This window comes from Cephus cinctus, unplaced genomic scaffold (genome assembly GCF_000341935.2).
Source record: "Cephus cinctus unplaced genomic scaffold, Ccin1 Ccin1_scaffold0709, whole genome shotgun sequence".
Classification (NCBI taxonomy): Eukaryota; Metazoa; Arthropoda; class Insecta; order Hymenoptera; family Cephidae; genus Cephus; species Cephus cinctus.
Genome location: NW_014333329.1, coordinates 482,135 through 503,253, shown reverse-complemented (window position 1 = coordinate 503,253; position 21,119 = coordinate 482,135). Strand labels below are relative to the sequence as shown.

General features: G+C 40.8%; 1 protein-coding gene and 1 long non-coding RNA gene across 18 annotated transcripts in view; one reads left to right on the top strand and one right to left on the bottom strand.

Moving 5' to 3' along the window:
* The window catches only part of LOC107270181, an 87,909-nt gene that overhangs the window by 51,203 nt on the left and 15,587 nt on the right, over window positions 1-21,119 (top strand). For 6 of the 17 annotated variants that reach the window (XM_015744962.2, XM_015744959.2, XM_025087624.1 and 3 more), the window contains 16 exons: window positions 1,093-1,176; window positions 5,186-5,233; window positions 6,799-7,004; window positions 7,085-7,283; window positions 7,393-7,491; window positions 7,725-7,864; window positions 8,089-8,161; window positions 8,485-8,520; window positions 9,406-9,550; window positions 9,632-9,737; window positions 10,210-10,239; window positions 10,666-10,698; window positions 13,440-13,486; window positions 13,569-13,738; window positions 14,614-19,686; window positions 20,050-20,109. In XM_015744962.2, coding sequence (XP_015600448.1) covers window positions 1,093-1,176; window positions 5,186-5,233; window positions 6,799-7,004; window positions 7,085-7,283; window positions 7,393-7,491; window positions 7,725-7,864; window positions 8,089-8,161; window positions 8,485-8,520; window positions 9,406-9,550; window positions 9,632-9,737; window positions 10,210-10,239; window positions 10,666-10,698; window positions 13,440-13,486; window positions 13,569-13,738; window positions 14,614-19,686; window positions 20,050-20,109 — 6,549 coding nt within the window. The remainder of the gene's footprint in view (window positions 1-1,092; window positions 1,177-5,185; window positions 5,234-6,798; window positions 7,005-7,084; window positions 7,284-7,392; window positions 7,492-7,724; window positions 7,865-8,088; window positions 8,162-8,484; window positions 8,521-9,405; window positions 9,551-9,631; window positions 9,738-10,209; window positions 10,240-10,665; window positions 10,699-13,439; window positions 13,487-13,568; window positions 13,739-14,613; window positions 19,687-20,049; window positions 20,110-21,119) is intronic. The other 11 variants (XM_025087627.1, XM_025087626.1, XM_015744960.2 and 8 more) reach the window with 10 other exon arrangements.
* Window positions 1-21,119, bottom strand: part of LOC112494722 — a 91,218-nt gene that overhangs the window by 69,433 nt on the left and 666 nt on the right. The window contains exon 2 of the long non-coding RNA XR_003060470.1: window positions 4,742-4,995. This is a non-coding gene — a long non-coding RNA (uncharacterized LOC112494722). The remainder of the gene's footprint in view (window positions 1-4,741; window positions 4,996-21,119) is intronic.

Below are 21,119 nucleotides of genomic sequence, written 5' to 3'. Positions count from 1 at the left end.
CTTCCATAAGTCATTCGCAGCTCGTTTGTCTTTCCACACATTTTATAAAGGCCACAAACCGGAAGTGCCACAAATACATCATTATTATTAATTAGCGTCATTAACACGATGGCACGTTGAAGACAAGTCGTGGTAAAGCGTTATCTTATTAATTCGTTCGATAAAAAATTCGTTCGACGATAAAAAAAATTGAAAGAAAATCAGTTACTTTTTTTTTATCTGAATATAAATATTAAAATAAATAAACAAAAATTAACATCCCTTTCTCGTATACTGTACGCGGGTCTTTGTAGTTTTCCGCATAGATGAATTTCAGTCGTCCAATGGTGAGACGCGATTTACTTAAGTCAGTGTTTCTGACTGGTCTAAGTTTATTTTCCTTCGAATTGAAATCGCGGCAATCGCTACGTAGCCACGCTAGCGGCTCGCCGCTGATTCATAAGAGGTAAACTATATTTAGAGGGCGTCGAAAAATAGGCCAGTAGTTGGACGTCACCGCATCCCAGTGCCCAACGGGATCGCCGTCTTGTTTTCAGCTATTTCGAACCGTTGCAACATCCACGCTCGCGTCCGAACCGTTACGCGACGCTGTGATGATCGAATTTTGATCGATCGTAAGAGGATCTATGAGATCTTGCCGAATGGGCACTTTTCTTCTCGTTACGCGTTACCGCGCGTGACGCTATCAGAGATTAAAAAACAAAACTTTGAATCGTGCTATTAAAAAAAAAGTGCATGCACCTGACACTAAAATTGCATAATGCTATTAAAATTATTTTTTATTTTTTTGCTTCTTCTAATTACCATTCGATTCGATCACTCATGTATATCTATAGATCGTATAGAACCTCAATTTGAATAATTATCACATATTTGCCGATGCGCATTTGAATAATCGTTATTAACCGAACAAATTTGTTTATGCAATCGCACACACTTGATTGGTTGTATTTATCGACTATACACAATACGCAAAATTAACGAGTATATGACTGATGACTGTAGAACATAGTGATGCTTGATAGATGCTTTTTTAGCGAGCACCCAATGCATGCTTTCTTTCGTTAACGGAAATGGCTAATGAAATTGCAGCTGGAGAAAAAGGCATATCAACAGATCTACTGCACGAGATTGACACGGCTTTGAAAATCGGCAAGGGATTTCTGCTTGGTGAAGGTGCGTTGCCATATGAGTCTGCTTCTAAAGCGATATTACCTAACGTAACGTAGATACGCCTTGAGCCATTTTGCATTGTAATCGGAAGTAACGATAGCGGGACGCCTTTCAATGCGCGCCGTCTCCATTCATTCCATTACTCGACGAACGATAAAGCCTAGCGTCTCGCTAAACGGTACGGTCGTTAGCATTGCGAAAAGGGAATGCTAGTGAATCCAGCATTGCACTTGAAGGTTGGTATTTTGCATTTTAATAACGTCTCCGTTACACCCTGCCCTTGGAAGGTGGGCAGTTGCAGCGAGAAGTAGTGAAATGTTTTTTACACACAATTATTCACGTATTCTATCTAATATTCGGTACCGGTACGTGCGCCAAGGGAATTTCACTGAAATGCCAACGAGATCTTCTCTATGGAATTTCGTACATGGCTGAGCAGTCGATCTGTATTATGCCGGCAATCGTGTTCTAGTGGCACGTATCGCTGTGCTTTTAGATTGCGTACGCACGATCAAAGGCTGCCTTATTAAATCGGATTTGAAAAGCCCGCCTTTTTTCCTCCTGACCACCCTCAGGTACGTGCCGTCCAAGTTTACACGCTGAGCATGGCGTTGGTTGGTATCAAGCGGATATAATTAATAACAGATTTTGGATTATCTACGAGGAAAGCAACGTGCTCAGCCATAAACAACCTTAATGTTATGATGGGTAATCTCTCAGTGCGATAACGATAATGTTATGCAACCGAACAATGTATTGTTCTCGAGACACTGTGCGTGCTATTAGCTTTCGTGCGGAGACGGGGAGTGTATCTGTGGTCTTTGTAATAAATCATAGTATGACAGTGACAGATGCATTTACTTATGCATGCTTCTATTATGAAAGTGCATCTGTTGCATTGGCTTTGTTTTATCGTGATTGTTTATATTATTGGTAATTATTATTCAGCATGGTCACCGTGCTCAAATTTTAATTACTCGGTTTGAGTATTTTCTTGTTTACGTTCAATGTCATTGTTTTTTTTTTAATTCGACTATGCAACACCGGCTGTGCCAAATTACGTTACTCTAATTAAATGTCCTTCGATTTGCTCTTACTGATGCAGACGTCTTTGAAGTGTCGGATTACTGTTTACGATACCATCACGTAGGCTTATCAGATAGTCTACTACAAACTGTAGGTGGGAGTAAACTCTTGCACAGTTACTAGAAACTGATAAGGCATACCTTTCAGACTCGAATAACTATGCAAGTGGCTATACTCCTACCTGCAGTTACAATTTCTGATTATTAGCTATATGATATATTGCGATACTAGACGAATATTATATTATATTATCACAAAAGCCCATGAATCATGTCGCCAATTCGATTTCCTCTCACTCCCGATGTTTCCAGTCGATTCAATCTCCACAGGAAGTAACTTACTGGAAAATCAACTCACGATCAACCCCGCGAATGTTACTGCGCTCCGCTTAGATGCAATATAGGAGCAGGTCTCCATGGTAACGAAATGTAATTTCAATTTTCCTGCCCTTTGCGGAAATTCATGAAATTTCAGTGCATCTCAGACGCGTGTTAATATTTTGCAGATATGTGTACCTGCCTTTGGAAATTTTATACGTTTATGGGAAAAAAATGTTTTTTTTTCATTTTTTGGAAATTTTCTCGCAAGTTAAAATTTTGATAATTGACAGGGCCACTGTAGTAATTATTATTGTCTCATTACGCGACTTCAGCACAGCGTTTTCGCGCTGTCCGTTTACGTCGACACGGACGCAGTGGAAGTCGGTGACGCCGACAGCGACTACGAGCTTTCGACGTCGCGACGCCCCAGTCCCGTTTCATCGTCCGCGCGTACTTCCTCCTTAGAAAGCTGATCGCGCTATGCTCTGAAGTTCGAGCGAGACGCAAGAGGAGAATTTGAAAACAGAGGGCATTGTGCAATATACTGATTTAAATTTCAAGTGGAACAGTGACGTCATGTTGGAGAAAAGTGAGTGCCGTTCAATCATATAGGTTTCACGGGACTCGGTATTATCGAGTTAAAACGTATTCGAGACGGACTGAGTCCATGTGGTCGTTCAACAGGTTGTATCAATGGCTCAAAGATGTTTATCAATAATCAATAAATTAATTTCAAGCTCACGTGGAAAAATTGATTAGCAGAAATTCCTTGAGTTTTACAAAATGACTATTCAATCTTCAATAACAATAAATTTTTAGGACACTCACGTCGTTATTACCAATGATAACTTATCAATGTTATCTTTCTCAAAACTTTTTTTGACTAAACTTTTCTTTTATTTTGACTTTCGTTAATTTACATTCGACGAAAAATTGTTCTCGTTATCATGAGTTTCTTCAACTACCTTCACTTTTAATACGTTCTCATTGACCTCCGTAATTTGACCACTTTTGTGGATTATTCATGAATATGGACCAATAGCGCGATAATATACTCGTCGACGACTTTTTTACGCCTGCTTAGGCAGTGCGACGAACCGTGTCGTATTTTTCGAAAAAGCACGAACAAGACCTACGGGAAAATGACGGTAGCCAAATAACGAATCTTAGTAGGATATTAAGTCCATTACGAAAACCAACATCCTACATCCGCTTGGTTCTCAGTTACGTAAGAGGATCGCGTTACGTTTCAGCGACGTCTCGCCACGAGGAATATGGACTCAGACGAATTTGAAACGGGAAATATTAAGTTTGCTATTTCCGTATCGCCTTGGACACATTAATTTCAAGTGTTTTGACACTCGTTCAATTAAATCATTTCGGGTGATTCGCAAAATCCACATTATGATATATAGGATTTAGCCAGATTTTTAATCTTTTCGAAAATAACCGTGAAACCCCATCTCTGTAGAACTGTCTATTCTCGAAGCTTCAAGAAAAGTAAATTTCATAAATATGCAAACTGTCATGGAAAATGTTTTTAAATTGCGAGACAAGTTCACCTGTTTGCAATATGTATACCGAAGATAGTCGCTTGCGAATAAAAAACAAGCAGCCACTATCGTCTCTCTTATGCATTTTTCTTTTTGGTCTCTCTCTTTCTTTCGCTCTTCTTCGTTACTTCTCCTGACGACCTCATCAAGTGCAGTTCTCTATTAATGAGCTGCAAGGACTCCATTACAGAAGCTCTTTGCTACTCGCATGCCGTGAAACGCCAAGAGCTTCTCAGTCGCCGGAATTACTGTCCTTCCAGTAGTACCAAAGTAAAAAAAAATATTTGCATATTACATAAGCTCGTCTTGCCTATTCAACGTTTCCAAAGTATTCACTAAGTACGTATGAACTGCATTGTCAATATCTCTAGTGCAATCTTGGTCAGCTTGACCTACTAAACCTCACGGAGTTAATTAAGAAGGAACAAAAAAACTTCACACAGCTCCAATAGGAACCGTATAGAAAACTTTCCTTGCATCTTATAATAATGCATTTAGTCATTCAAAGATAAATATTTTTCAAAGTACAGATAAGGATAGAACGATAGGAACGTTCTATAGATAATCGTTATTTCTATGACCGCTCGAAATCCACATTTGTATACCTACTCGAAAAGTTCTTTGAAATTTTTTCTACGTTACTCATCCACGTCGACGTCCAACTTTCCGTTAAGTTCGCCAATCTTTTTCTGTCGGCCGCTAACGAGTCTTTGAATGCCTCTTAAGTCAGTCCGGTAGTTTCGTAAACTACCAGAAAGTTGACCAACGTCTTCCCTCGAGTGATTTTCAAAGTTCTTCAGTGACTAACTAAAGAACGTGATCCCAGTAGACTACCCAAGTACCACCTACCGAAGATCCATTGCCTAAAACAATTAATCATGAATATATTAACGACTCAATGACTGTTCATACAAATTGGAAGCCATATTTAATTTCGTGCAAGAAGGAAATGCAATTTTCTTGCATTAGATTTCTGATTTTTATTTCCATTAATTTGCTAAAGTTGTAGCAAATTACCAGACGAGTATTAAATTCGTCAATTGATACTTGCAGAGAACAACATGTTTGCTCCTACGTTTAAAGCATCGTCGGCTAAACCAGGTAAATCATATACGTCCCAATATGAACACGTGATAATGTGTGCCTTGATGTTATCCTTCAGATAAAACAATGAAAGTCCATTGTAACGGACATATTGATTAACCATAATTAAATCAAACTGTGTATACGTAGACTACAGTAAATTCCTACTAATCATAGTAAAAAATGTACATACAGCAAATAGCATGAAGACACTACCGATTTTAATCAGGTTCTTAATTATTATAATATACGAGATATCAATCCTCAAACGCATTATTCGCGTCGCCAAAAATAAATGAGGTGTCGTGTGCAATATACATATATATTATATATGTATATATATGTTTCGCTCTAAAAACTAACGGCAGTAATAATAATCCACCCATGGAAATTCTAAATTTACCAGAGTCTTGGATTCAGTCACGAATTTACTTAGTCACGTTCGCTGTCTGTTTGAGTTTATCACGAGACCTCGATAAAATCCAACTTAGACCTTACGTCATGGGACACCATGTCTGTATAGTAAACACGCCTCCGAAAAAATGAATTAGAAAATCTTTTTTTGGCACTCCAAAAAGATCGACCATCGGTAACGTATTTTCTCTGTAATTTAATTCTTGAGGATCAACCGTGAAAAATGCGCGAATGTTTGTTTCATCAAAGCGCCGTCTCTTCTTTGTATCCGTCATCAAGCGTCGCGACGCAACCACGTGTATAAACAGTCGAGTGCATCGGCTTCTGCACTGACTACTCGGCAAGTGGATATGGGAGAAAATATTCAGTACTGAAAAGTCTAGTAATCCGCAAAGGCCAAAATACTCGACTTATACATATATGCCTACCCTAACGGTCAATGCAAAAAAAAGCACAATGGATACGGCGTAGTAATTTAACTAAAAATAGAAATGCAATTGTAATCTGGGCAGTATTCTTTCTCTGGTTTTATGAACTGATCGGCGGCTGCCAAAGTGGCTCGTATCCAAGTTTTACTTAGGATAATTAAAAATCGAGCAGCATATCTATTTCTTGATTCAATAGCGTGAAGAAATCCCTTTTTCTTCCTGAATCACATTTAGGATCGAGTTTACGTGATTTTAATATTGTCGAATCGACGCGATGCAGAATTTTGTATTCTCCAGTCTACATACATCTTAGCAAACGGTTTACGATGTGTAAAGCATGACTCATCCAGAGGAAACCCTTGCCAGGAAACCTCTGTTTCTTTTTTTTTTCACGTAATGAACATTCGCGAGCCAAGAATTACTCCTCCGCTTTTGTAACTTGGTCAGTTTTGCCTTGTACTAAATTAACACTGTCGCCATGCGTGTTACGTTGAAAACTTGCAAAAAGATCTTTCCCTTAACGTATAATAAAACAGGACTCCTTTTACTGATTTACTTTACACAATATACAATAAAAGAGGATTTTGCTTGAATTTTTTGTCGTGTGAGAATGATCTCATAAGATATTACCATAACTTGTACTGTGAACTCTATAATCATGGAGGACTGTTTGACGAGTGAAATATGAGAATCTAGGATATTTGATGTCCAGGATTAATGTATAATTGATCCTGTCGATAGGAGTGTGGTCACCGGGAAGCGAACCCCGTCCACCGCCAAAACAGCCAAGTCCTGAGCGTGGCAAGGAATCGGACAAGGATGCTGGGATTCCACCAGTATGGACTCCGTCCAGCGCAGGTGCAAGTCCGGTTCCTGAGAGGAAGGAATTTCGTCCCGTTCAATTCGAAAGTCCTGTATTAAGTCGAAAGAATAAACCTCAGTCGCAGGTAAATATATAATTCATATATCCTTATTATACAATATTGTCATTAATTCAAATATCTTAACGTGATGATCCCATCTTTAGTCTTCCACGGAGGAGGCACCTCCACCCTGGGAAGGCGAGGAGGAAAAGAAGGAAGCATCAGATATCCTTTCGCAGAGTATCACATCCCGTATCGTCAATTCGCACTCGGCACCCTCTCAGGGGTTGAACACCCTTGCGGGTACACCCCGATTGCCTCGAGCACAAAATCCTACGATTACCTTACTGCAAAAGGCCAGGGGTTAGTTTTACATTTTATAAGTATCTTTTGACTTATTTACATGAGTTATCGTTATCTTATTACGTCATAAACAAATCTCATTAAATCGGAAAAACCTTGTACATTGCAGAGGGTCAGTTACCGAAAGGAGCTGCGTACTTAGAGGAAAGTGATAAAGTTGCTTATCGGAAGAATGACGAAAGACCTTTGATCAGTCCTGGCGAGATAAGTATGTATATTTTTATTCGTATAAAAGCGTTGCTTAATATTATTTTTTTTTGCCTATTTACGATTCGCAAAAATTTACGATTACATTGTGATATAACCGCCGTACGGTATATTGATTATACTTGTGTGGAAAAATTTGAACGGATTTCCGGAAGTCCGTTCGCATTGCGCGAGTGCGAGTGTTAAATATTGTATCACGAAATTATGATGAATTCGTTTGAACTCGATGATCAGTCTACACCGTGAAGAAGGAGTACGAAAGCGAGCCAGAAACAGAAAACGAGCCGCCCAAGAAGATGGCTGATTTAGGACCTAGGAAATTCGAAGGTATCGGTCCAATAACCAAGGAGGGTATTCCTCTTGTACTGAGATCGGTAAGTTGTTATAAAAATAAAATTTTTGTTAACCCTAAATCTCTAGATGCTATCAGCAATATTTTTTATTAATCTTCTATCGATATCCAACTAACACTTCTAACCGGATGTTTCATATGACCAAATATTAAGGTCCCACGTAAGGTAGTAGATAAAAAAATATAATATATTTTCTTAATAAGAAGTTTTACTAAAATAATTATAACTACTGAATTTTATTTCAGGAAGTCAAAGAGAACAACCAAGCAAGATGGTACAAGAAAATGTATGACTCTTTGCATCGCGCTGATAAGGATGGTCAGTGTTCCAGATAATCATTAAATGACTTTTGAAAAAAAAAAGTTACTATACGTAGTGACGACCCTTATAAATTCGTATTGCTTCCTTATTAATTTAGTCCTTAAACGCAGTCATTACTTTAAATATCATAAAAATGTCCGAGCTTACTCTGAACGACTATACATATAAATAGGTTATAATATTTTCAAGGCATAAAATTGCAGCAGCCTAAATATTATTAAGATTCATTTGTCATCCTTGGATGCATAATTTATCTTCATATTTAAAGCTACCGGCCAAGCGCAGTTCCCACGTAATGCAGACGCATTTTTCAATTTCAGAAGACTACGTAACCATCCGGTACAAGCCACGTAGAGGTGACTATAGTTGTTAATACAACAATTAAAACTGTTCCAATCCCAAGAAGAGCTTAAAATTTTTAACAAATGTTTTTTTTTAAGTGAAGACTAATATTTCTTTATGGTTTATTTCATTAACTCGCACTATATTCAGTTTCTTACAGATACTGTGTGATCCTATGGAACCTTTAAGTACATATCGGGCGTGTTACGTAGCTCGACGCTGAGTTCAGCCGTTTAATTTAACCAGTTGCTTGTTCATGCGTGGAAATAACAATAAACCGATTAACTATCGTTGCTGATCTCCTACGCCTTTGTTACCTAATATCCTACTAAATAATTAATCTTTTTTTCAGGTACGGTTCGCTGGCTCTGTCAGCTATTTCTTTTTCGTAATTGCGATTTTGTCAGCTTTTATTGATGTAACATATATAATAAGGCGGGTGCAATGCTTTCATATGCTTTTATGCTAGGATTTCAATTTGCTTTATTATATTTAAAGTATTCGCAGAATATCGCAGATTTCATTATGTCGAATGTACACAGGATGTTTATATTCGAGAATGTTTATTGATCTTTGCTATATTAAAGTGATACTAGAAGGTAATTAATTAAAATTTCTTTGGTCACAAGCATAGTTTTCGTATAATTTTTTTTTTTAAATAGGAAACGAACTGTTTTAGTAAAAATGTATGAATATTTGTAAAGAGCTTCGAGTCCAAGAATTATTTCACTTCAGTGGTTTATTTTGAAGTAGGAACCATACTACATTCTGGAGGTTGTAAAGTGTATAGATTTACAAAAGTACACGTAACATCCTGTATCTAAAAATAAAGATCTATAAACTAGTCGTATTTACGATTTTATATAAAAGTTCTCAAAATAAAATTATTTTTTTTCCAGGAGGAAGGTACGGTTACGGCACCAGTAGTGGTTACTTGAGTGAACCCGAACCACGTGGTTCTTCCGACAGATCAGCGACTCTTGACAATCGACGACGTCTGCGAAATAAAGAAAATGACTTCTCCACTTCGACTATGCCGAGAAAGTAAGTATCTACAGGTACTTGTACTTTTTATAATCCAATTGGATATCAAAAATTACATAAAAAAAAACATTTTAAAATCAGAAACGGCCCACTGAAATACGCCAGCGAGGTTTACAAAAATCAACCAGGCCGTATCGAGGATTACGAACCAGGTCGATCATCCATTGCCGACAAGGAAACCAAAGAGGTATGTCTTAGAGTGAAAAAAAAAATTCATTTTTGAAATAGCCAGTGAGTTCATTCGATACTTTAGTATTTTTCAAAGTTTAACGAAAAAGTGACATAGCGAATTAAATGGAAAAATAAATCGTCTCTAGTGTAGTATATTGAAAAGGATCAAACAGCTTTGCTACTTGATTTCGTAAGAGAGCTGACTCTTGGTTCATAGATTACAAACTATTAGAACGAACGATGATCTGAAATATGAAATTGAGAAAGAGGATCAGTAAAGCACGTCACGTTGTAAATTGTACAGGAACTAACACTATCGAATCCCTTCGCATTTGCATTATCGTTGTTCCGTGAAACGTGATAATTAACGTGCAGTAATGAGTATTAACAAAGAATATATTGAACGGCAAATACTAATGGTAGATACTTAATGCTGGCTTTAAGTGCTACTTGAACATGATGATAGTTTGAAATGGCTTTGCTTTTAGCCAACGTCTATCACGTGGACAAGAAGAAAGGTAACGACGATACGAAAAACTAAGAGAAATTCTATATTTCTTCCTTTGTTATTTAACGCCACGATACTAAGTGCGAATTGTTTGCTTCTTATAAGATGCGATTCATCTTTTATATAATGATGTCGACTCAATGGATCAAAGCAATTGTCCGAGAGTATATTAGTTATATTTTATGAAGCTTCAGTAGTGCTGCTTGTAGACAATTATATATATTTTTTTTATTACATTGATTACTGTCCATTCAAAATTTTGCTATTGCGGTAAAGAGACTATCATACGTGGTATCAAAAAGAATTTTGAATGGGAAGTAACGTGTCTTAAGTAATCCTATAAAATTTTCTCTTTATTTTTGACCCTATTTTATACAAAGTAACCCAAATAGACTTCACGCCTAGTATAACGCCGTGTTTAATTATATTTTTCTAGTGGTGGGACGAGGTCATGGACATATTTGACGGGGTACGCCATTTTTATATTTAATGTAACTACTTAAGAATTTGTTATCAGCTTAAGTTTCTCAGATTCTCTATAAAATGTTCAGTCCACGTCAAAGATATCGAAAAGAACTTGCATCAAAATCCGAGGAATCCTTTAAGAAGGAACCTATTTATTTCTCTTTCTAAAACTTTGTTTAATTCAACGCGATATTTACTATGAAAATAAAACTCGATGCGTGTTCTTTTCTAATGGTGATGGGAAAAGGGTACGGTCAAAAATTCTTACGTCAAAGTAAATCTGACATATTTTGCTCGTAAAAGAATTATCATTTGGGCCTTGCAGATGATCCAAAATGGTCGATTATTATTACGATTATTATTCTCCCTAAAAATAGAACGAGTCAATCAGCTGACATTAACAATGAAACTGGGAGAAATTACGAGCACGCGATAATTCAACATCGCTATAAAGTCCCATTGCATTCAGCGTCCGACAGCTGATTGGCACGTTAATTTTCGAAGGAGACATCACCTATCGCTCTAACGTATCGTACTCCCAATGTCAATTGGCTTTAAACTTACACTTTAAAAGCACCGTATCACTGTCACTCACTGTATTATCTTACCTCTGGTAATGACGTGTTGTTAGCTTCACGATAAACAATCTTTCACATACAGCCCCTCTTCGCCCGTATCAGCACTATCCAATTTGCGGCAAATAATCCAGGCTGACATTTCCCATCCATACCGATACCAAGATCCCCGGATAACTAATCCGTAGATCCTAACCGTGAACCACTTTTCAAAATTCAATGATTCTATATCCCAATAAATGCTGTCCTGTACCATTATTCTTCAACTGTTGCGTGTAGTACTCGTTAACATTGTTGATCTCGATGTGTTGGTTGTTTGTGTCGTCGTCTCTACTTGTGCGCTACTTCCGGTTCCGGTTCTGGTTGGCGAGCGCAGTGGCTGGATGAGAACGGACATCCTCAAGATCACAATCCCGAGGAACCGATCGGAGAGCGTCGACTCTCGCAATCGGCACGAGCTTTCAGTCTCTCCTACAGACCGGACGGCCGTCACAGTGTAAGAGCACCACTCACGAGTTCGAATACTCCCGAAAATACCTACGAATTAGGGCAACTCGAGGAAGGTCGCTTCCTTACCGACCGAGTCGATAATACCCACAGCGTTTTCGCGCATTCGAGACCTCCACGAGAAATCGGTAAAGACAGTTCCGCCACGTCGCGCTGCAAGACCAGACCAAGCACGGGGATACAGGTGCAGGGTAGATCCTGCACCATGAAGAGCGAACGCACCACGTCATCCAGGATGACGCGCGGGAAGGGATCTATAAAATCTCATCAACGACAAGAGATCGATGACGTGAAAGGTGTTAAAGACGAAACGAACGATAACAGTGCGTCGCCCGAGCGCATAATACGACCCTTACGCGACTGCTACAGCATGCTGGAAGGAAAGTCGAAGAGCTTCGTACTGCCAGATCGTTATAATCATCGATCGTTAACTAAGACCGGATGTCAATCTGCTCGATTGGCTAAAATCGATGATCGGTTGCTCCTGCCACTGCCAAGCACTCGCAATGACTACCACCACCACCATCACCATCATCACAACCACCACAACCACCATCATCACCACCACCACCGCATTCCACCTTCTTCTTCTTCCAGCACCAATCATATCATACCACAACCTTCTGCTCTGACTGCGACATCGCCACGGGTTAGATTGCCATCCGTGATTTCGAGTGCACGATGCATTCTTATTAAATGCGACGTTCATTATTATTGCCATTATTATCCTTATTAATATAGTCAAGTTCAATGCTCGCGCGATTTTATTTCTCATCAGCTCTCGTATTTTTTACGGCTACAGCTATATGATATATATAACGCTCTTAAAATCATAGTTATATTACTATATGGGCGATTCAATGCCGGTTCGGTCTGTGTTGACAGCATGGTCGCGGGTTCTTATGAATTTTGAGTATATGTAGTGTTGATTGAGAAGGAATCTTTTGTAGAAGGATTTCACGAAATTCTCCAAATTCAAAGAGTTACATGTTGAATTTTTGTACAAGGGTTCTCTTTGAATGTCTTATCTCTGCGTACGGTTATCTCGCGACCTTGACGAAACCAACAGGCAGCTTGCCAAAATTTGGAGAACGCTAATGGCTCCATGGTACCGGTGCGCTTGCCTTAAAACAATAAAGATTAATGTCCAGTCTCTGTATGTTGGCTCTGCCATAATCCGGACACTTGTTCCAGTTGTTCTATTGCTCTGTCTCTACTTATTCTTGTCATTGTCGATGTCGTTGTTGCTATATTTGCTGTTGCTGTCTTCGATCTTGTTCCCATTATCCATCCTCCTGTACTTATCTACTTGTTCTTAAGCTTCGTGCATACCGTGTTACTCTGTTGAATAATTTTATCACTCTACTCAAAAGTTAGCCGAATGAGCAGCATGCTTTTTAATCAACGTGTGAACCATAAGTATATTTGTTGGCTATTCTGATATGATACAAATAATATCCATATGTGCATTGGCGTGAAAGCTCTTAAATGTATGCTTGCGATTAAACTGCTTTGCCGAAAATTCATGGTGATGTCAGTGTATACTCGTAAAGTAATGAAGCACGCAATAAAAGGCATGTCTACGTGTCGTAATATATATGTTACGCGAAAGACCAAACAATACAGATGAATAAGTGTCAAACGATTTTCTTCGATTTTACAGCCTTTCGATCAGCGCAGTACACATATCGCCAAGCCCTATATGTCCCAGTAAGTACACCAACAAAATGTCATTCGATTAAGGCTACTAATTAAAAAAAAAAAACAATCTTATCTTCTTACTTCATTACAGTGCCTTAAAAGAATCCGGCTACGAAAGCGATTCGACCCTGGTATTTCGTCGACGCGACGACGTCAATCCTCTGAGTCCTCTTGAACAAAGATTGGCTTACAAGACTGTACAAAAGGGTGGCGACGTACCCCTGCATGGTCTTCGTAAACCAGCCCCTGAACGACCAAAGGGTAAGTAAGAAAAATTCAATTACGAAGTATGTTTAATTTTTTGGATTTTGTTCTGGGATATGGGGGGTTAAATCTATGCTTCATTTAAAAATCAATATCCCTTTATATCTTTCAATGGATTTTACGTAATTTCAAAGTACCCGATAACATATCACGACTCATTCATCGCCACGTAACACGGAATGTCTCACAATTAACCCCAAGTAATACGCGTGGTGCATGTGGTCGTGTTTTTGCAGCGATTAACCATTATTTTCTAACGGCAAATATATGCGACGTGCATCTTGACTAACTCTAAAATCCAAAGTATCTTCTGAACTTTGATTGCGATGCTGTCTAATTGCAATTAAGCGCTCTTAGTACCACGGCACGAAAGTACGTGCTGTTTTGGTCGATGACGAAACTACAAGAGCCTGATCTCATCTTGTAGATATATTAGTACCTTAGTGCATCATCCAAGTGACGTACTCACATTATTATGCATGAACGTCTTTTATGCGTTTTTAAGTATATGGCACTCTACCTCGAATGTTTTGAATTTATTATATTTTAATGCTTCCAGTAAGTCTTTACTATGCCAGTTTTTTCATCTCTATCCTCTTACAGGTTACTTTTATATTATACCGTAACATGGCACATATCTTTTTATTCTCTGTCTTCTTATCTATCTTTTCGATCTATCGATATCGGTATGCAGCTATGAGTTTTCGATTTTTCTCACATTATTGCTCCCCTGCACACCACGAAGAGGAACGATCTCCTGCGATACCACACGCGCAAGCAAAACTCACTGCCTTGCCTTGGTGAAAGGGGTTCATCTCGCGAATCACCGAACTCGCACTGCTAACGGGCCCAAAACGAAACTCTGTCCACAGACGACTCCGAGATCGAATACTTCCCGATCTCGCCGACTTTGACGCGGATTCGCGTACACAAGAAAACGAATCCCACGTCAACAGAAACGAACGCGCGAACTCCGATCTGCCCGGGCGGTGCCAGTTCCTCATCCACGGAGATGGTTTTCGCGCGCTACAAAAGATCCGCACCCTCTCTGGTCAACTCAGCCCTGAGACAGTCCTTCAAGTCGGACATCATTCCGGCAAGGTCGCACTCGACACCTTCCAGAATATCCTCCCCACCACCTGGACGACCGCCATCGAGGGTATCGTCTCCTGCTAGCGGACCACCCTCTCCTCCAAGGAGAATGTCCTCCCGAAATAACTCAACTCTCAGACTCTACTCGAAGATGCACATTACTGATAATCCACATCCACCGAGTTCAAGACACGAGCAGTGCTTTGCGGCTGATAGCGTGTCAAACATCAGATTCCTGAGGGACCGGCTTTCTTGCAAGCTCGAAAAACACAGGAAGGACAGAGAAGAGGCACAGAGGATCAGGATAACAAGAACCTTGTCGACCAGTCCAGTATCGTCGCGGACCAGGGTGTCCTCTACGGTCATTACTGATTTTCCTAGTGGGAAATCAGAACCTTGTTTATCTAGAAGTTTCACAGAGGGTACCAGCTCCAAGCATTCTACTCGGAGTCCTGAACGATTGAGATCCAGGATCTCTACATCGGCTAGTCCTGTATCCAGGACTTCTAGGACTACAGTACAGAAAACGGTCGATAGCAAACGAACCTTGGAAGATAAACCACCTATCAAGAGAGTACCGTCCAAGAGTCCTATTTCCATGAGCTCTAGGGAATCGACTGTAGATCGGCTATGCTCATCGGAAAGGACGTGCCATCATGGCAGTCGGTCAAGGACTTCGGTTGTCCCAGTGCAAAAGGAGCCTATTAAAGTTCGTCGTACGAAAAAGGAGCAGGATGAGGTTTGCAAGAGATTGAGTAGATCACCTGATTTATCTTCACCCATGGAAGTTCGTAAGGTTATCCAGAAGCAGAAGGACAAGGAGTCCAAGGTAGGACAGACGAAACTCTTGCCTTCGGGAACCGTTGTGAAAAGTTCTACGACTCTGTATTCTTCGGCTGCCAATAGCAAGCAAAAGAATACCGAAGATAAATCATTGAGAGTAACCGTGGCGATATCATCCAAAGGACGGGAGCTTCTACGAAGAACCACGGAAACTTCAACCACTACCAGAAGTCTGACGAAAACGTCGACCACGAGTTCATCGCCGTTGATAAGTCGGAAAACGACTTTTGTAGAACCTGTCGAAAATTCCAAGCTGAAGCCAGTAACGAAGCAGCAGGATAAATTGCGAAGTAGCCGAGAATCCTTGCGTTCGACTTCATCCTACTGTACGGATGTTCTGAATGATATCGGTAAGAGGAAACGACCGCGTGAGAAACCGCAGACAATTGTGAAATCGCCCGTGAGGAAACCAGAAACTATCAGTCTGATACCAGAGGACAAGGACAGGAAGATTGAGAAGAAAAAACTGCGAAAGGATAAAAATAACGAGATCGTTAAAAATAAAAAATCGTCAAACGGTAAGAAAAGTGATTCTGAAAAGAAAAAGTCTAGGAAAGCTTTAGGAAAGGCAGCTGGGTCGGAGATGGCTAAGGAATTGCGTAAACTCGATCAAGAAAATCCCACACCTGCATTGACTGTGGAGCAGATAAAACGCCATCAGGAAGCCATGAAGTCGGATGCATTTTTTCAAAATTTATTTTTGAGAAATATCTCACCCACCCCCTCGCAAGCCAGTACACTGAGAAAATCATCGGTCCTAGAGCGCGCCAAAATGTTTCAGGATTTAAATAATGAGAATTTCAAATCGGAACCGTCGCTCAGATCCCTTAATATTTACCTGACCAGTAAGCGACCAGTTTCTAATTCAAAATTCAAAAATTGGGATCGCGACAGTGTCTCTTCGAGGTGTTCCAGTCCTTATGGTGTCAGCTGGCCTGGGCGGTCCGTATTTCAAAAAATTAGCAAATTTGATAGTCTCCTGAGCGTTGATGATTACGCGACGGAATTCGGTTCGGCCACTTCACTGCGTGGACGAAGTCCGGACATAACTCAGCATTGCTACAAGGAAAGAAGTTTGAGCGAACCACCATTAAAAGTGCTACCGGTAACTTCCGAGCAACAAAATCCTGAGCGTCATTCGCCACGACCAGCATCGCCATCTCCAATTAGATCACCAGCCTGCCGCAGGATCCAAAGCCTAAGACAACAGGACGTTCCGGGTACCACAATCGTCGTGAGAAAAGCAAGAGCCAGAAGTGCTGGTGAAATTGAGCAACGTAAGAAAGCAATTTTCGGGTCAAACTTGTCACTGGCAAAAAGTACAAGTTCACTGAATTCCTCGCAAATCGATAGAGAAGAGTATCAGCAATACGTACTAGAGATGCTGCACTGTAAAAGAAAATCTAAACGATATAAGGATCTTCATGATTTCTATGCAAGCTTGGAAAGAATGGGTGAGCTAGAGCGTACAGCATCCAGTGGTGACTTGAAGCCCAGATTAAAGAACGAAGAGATCATTGACTACGATCGTTGGAAGGAAGTCAGATCTAAGGAACGTGCGGAACAAGAATTGAAGCTATTGTATGGTAAATTGAAAGCAGCCCAAAAGGAAAAGGACTTCCTCTTCAGACCTAAGGACGTCGATCAGTTCAGATGGCGAGGTGATTCCGGATTGAGGTGTAAGGAAAAGTCCGTGGAAAATATACGCGATCATTTTCGTAAATTAGAAAACGAAGAGAGCGAATTGGAATCTTTGCGACGTCGTGAAATCTCGTCGAAGAAAGACGTCTATAAGCCACTATGGCGAGGAAACTCGGTGGTGAGTGTAGCGAATACAATATCGAGAAGAGCAACGTCATCCGAAATGGAAAAAACCGTACAGCCGCTTCTGCAAAAGAATCTCGGTGGAAGTAGAAAATTTTGGAGCAGCCTGTCAGTCGAGCAAGTAAATGCTTTGAAGAATCAGCTTAATGAAATTTATAGCAACGACAGTGGAAAATTGAAGGCCATGTCAAAATCTGATTACGAAATAGTAGTTCCATCTCAGGACCAGTTTGGCGATGGCATCCAGGAAGATAAGAAAGGTCTTCATGTACGATGTCATTCCATGGTGACGCCGGATATATGCAAAATGGCCGAAGTCGTCGATAAGAAGTCTCCTTACAGCCACTTGGATTCCCCGTTGAAGAGAAGCAATTCGATAAATCGCGGAAGAAGCATTGAGAGATCACAATCGGACAGAGAAGTGGTGGCGCCGGCTATGTCTGAATTGGAAAAGAAGAGATTATCGTTGACCTTGAGTCAAGAGATCTTAGATAAGGTAACGCGAAGACGAGCTTCTGCGTCGATAACGCCACGAGAGACCCGCGGTGCGATAGCTGCAGCTGCAGCGAAACCAAAGGGTTCGACCTCAAGTGGAACTGACACTTCACCGCGCACCTGTTACTCCCTGGAAATGTCAGAAGAAGGTACACCAAAGTCCAAAGATAAAAGTGACTTCTTACTAGTTTTAACGCCAAACGACGAAACGCCGACGAGCAAGCGAAGGGTTGAAAATGTCCTGGAACAATGGTCGAAGAAGCCACCATTAATGACAATGGCCGTTTCCGAAGAAAGTTTAGTCAAAATGTCACGGGCTACGTCCGGTAGTGAGCTGGATAGCAATACTGAGAGTTCCGAGACATCGGTGAGAACTGTTATACATCAGGGAAGCGCAGAAGACGTAACGAGAAAGGTCGAATTCTTTGAGACTATGGATTACGAGACGAAAAAGGATGATAAAATGGATGCGCGGACAGAGAAGCAGCCAAGGAGCAGTCTGTCGTTTTCTCAAAGTTTTGCAGACCTGAAGGAACTCTTTGGCGAGACGGAATCAGCTAAATACGCAACGATACCGTTTCACAGGTCACGACCTCGTTCGACCTCACCGAGACGAAGTCCTCCCGCTTCGCCAGACACTTTCAACACGCGACAATTCTATTCACGATCGCAGGACCGTGAACACTTTGTCGACAGGGCCCGCAGTGTCAGTCCGTGTCGCGGTATGTCGACGTCATCCTGCAGCCTCGAGAGTCTATGGCAGCGAAGTGCATCTCCAGATCCAGAAAAGTACTGGCGAGCCTACCTGAAGTTGGCGAAGAGCGGAGCAGTGAGGAGACTACGCGCCAAATTCGAAAGTCTAGAGGAACTGACTGGTAACCGTGCGAAGATGGTGCCAACCCCAAAAAGATTCCAAAGCGATCCGGAACTGACGCGTAATTTACTAAGCAAGGGAGCAGACGATAACAGGGCAATAATCAAGCCACAGGAGGTACCAGACGTGAGCTGGCTCAGAAGGAAATATGAACCAGTGAGAGGTCGGGCGCGTAAACGTGGTACGTCACCACCAATTCCACGTATCCCTTTGCGAATGGAGGACCTGGGTATGCCGCGTATCAACGTGATAAGTAAATTAGCCGAGCTAAAAGAACCATTGCGAAAGACAGCGAGCTCCTCTAAGAAAGCAGAAACGAAGGAGTTGGAAGCTAGCAAGCCGGTCGGTCGTATTCGTAAGAAATTCGAGCATGATCAGGAGGTGTCGATTCTAGGTGAGATGTTCACGTCAACTCCGAACGTGCACGAACTTCGTGATATAGCACCGTATTTGGCCGGTCAGTGGGTTGCACACAAGTATCCTAGTCGTCATGATAACGCGCGGTCCTTATCCTCACCCGAGCTCGAGACGGAGGGTGGATCCTCGAGTCGTATATCGAGTCATGGAGACGGTACCTCGGAGAAGAGGCAGAAGGTCGGAAAGCCACGTGCTACCTCCTCGTCACCTATACGTCCTAGAAGACCACCTTCGATCTTGAAGCAACCCACGGACGCCTTTGCGAATCAACCTTTTGACCCGAGCAAGCACAGACCGAGGTATAGGTACCAACCTCCTCCTCCGACTGTTCATCGAGAGACCAGGCCCTGGTGGCCACCAATACCAACCTACACCGCGAGGCCTACGGTCACCTTCGAAGGTCCGGCTTCCTTATGAGTTAGGATACCTAATACACTATCTTTTTCTCTTTTTTTCCTGTAGCACGTGTGTTCCTCTCAAGAAGGAGTGCTTTCGAGTTCAGTTAGTCTGGACACGATTGGCCCTTGTCTCACCTGCAAGCTCTCCTCCTTGATGCGGATTACACGTAATGGCCAACACCAATATCGATAGATTAGAAAAAGAGGCACATACCGCAGTTTAATAGTACAAGGCTGCATTGTCGTACGCGATTTTAGGATTAGTGCGTTGTCCTTTGTGTTTATCCCTAGCTCTATCTCATTCGAGACACTTTTTTTAGTGCGGCTAATTATTTTGATTTTCATTTTGTTTCGCTGAAATATAGAGTACTCGAACGCACCTCCGCCGCCACCAAAAGCTCCACACTACAAAGGCGACCGTCAAGGTAATGCTACATGCTAATGATCGTTGCTAATTTTACATTCTTGCATTCATATGTACATCTCCCATTGTGTTTCCTCTTTCTTACCTTTCCTGTATAATGGATCGTTAACCAACTGCCGATAACGAGTGCCCGCATTAACCAATGCTCGACGAATTATCTAATCACGGTAACTACAACCCAAAATTTGTCAAAGGTGACCAATATCCTTTTGATTAAAAAAACAAACCGTATCTCCAAAGAAACACTACATCCGTTCCTCTACGAGGAAAATCAGGCATGCCAAGTGACTGTCGAAGCATGAAAACTAGTTAAGTGTCATAGTAAGCATGTCTCTATTATACAGAGAAAAACCTTATTACCACGTATGATATGTTTTGTATGCATATTAAGGTCGCTACGGTGAAAAAAATAACCAGAGACGACATCGTTCTCTAAGTATGTCTATATGTATGTTGCGGTCATCGTCGGATGCACGTAATGATGCACGTACCTACTTGAATAAACGCCGGAAATTATATCGCACGCTAGCATAACTTGTGCCTGTCGAAGTGTTGTTTCTGGATCATGGATTGATACATTGAAAAAAGAAATTCACATCCATTACATTATCATATCGATCAGGCTGGTTATTTAAGGTGTCAAGAAGAAAAAATTAATACTTTTCAAATATAAGATTTGATTGAGGTTAAATGATGAGATCTGTGGTCTCGTTCTGTTCATTGCATACTTAATGTGTCAATGAAGTTTCGGACGTGATAAACAAGAATGGTCATTGATCCGTTCAACCATCATGATGCTTTGGTCGGATGTGAAATATAGGAAGAAACATATGATAATACAATTAAAATGAAATTCTATTTTGCCATAACGAGAATTTCCCTGGCAGGCAATGAAACGATAATGATTGGCTTATTATAATTCGTGAATAATGATTCGTAGTTTCATATCTGTTTTGCAAACTATGTATCAAAGCCGAGGAAATTATGTTACTGGATATTATTAGTATTGCT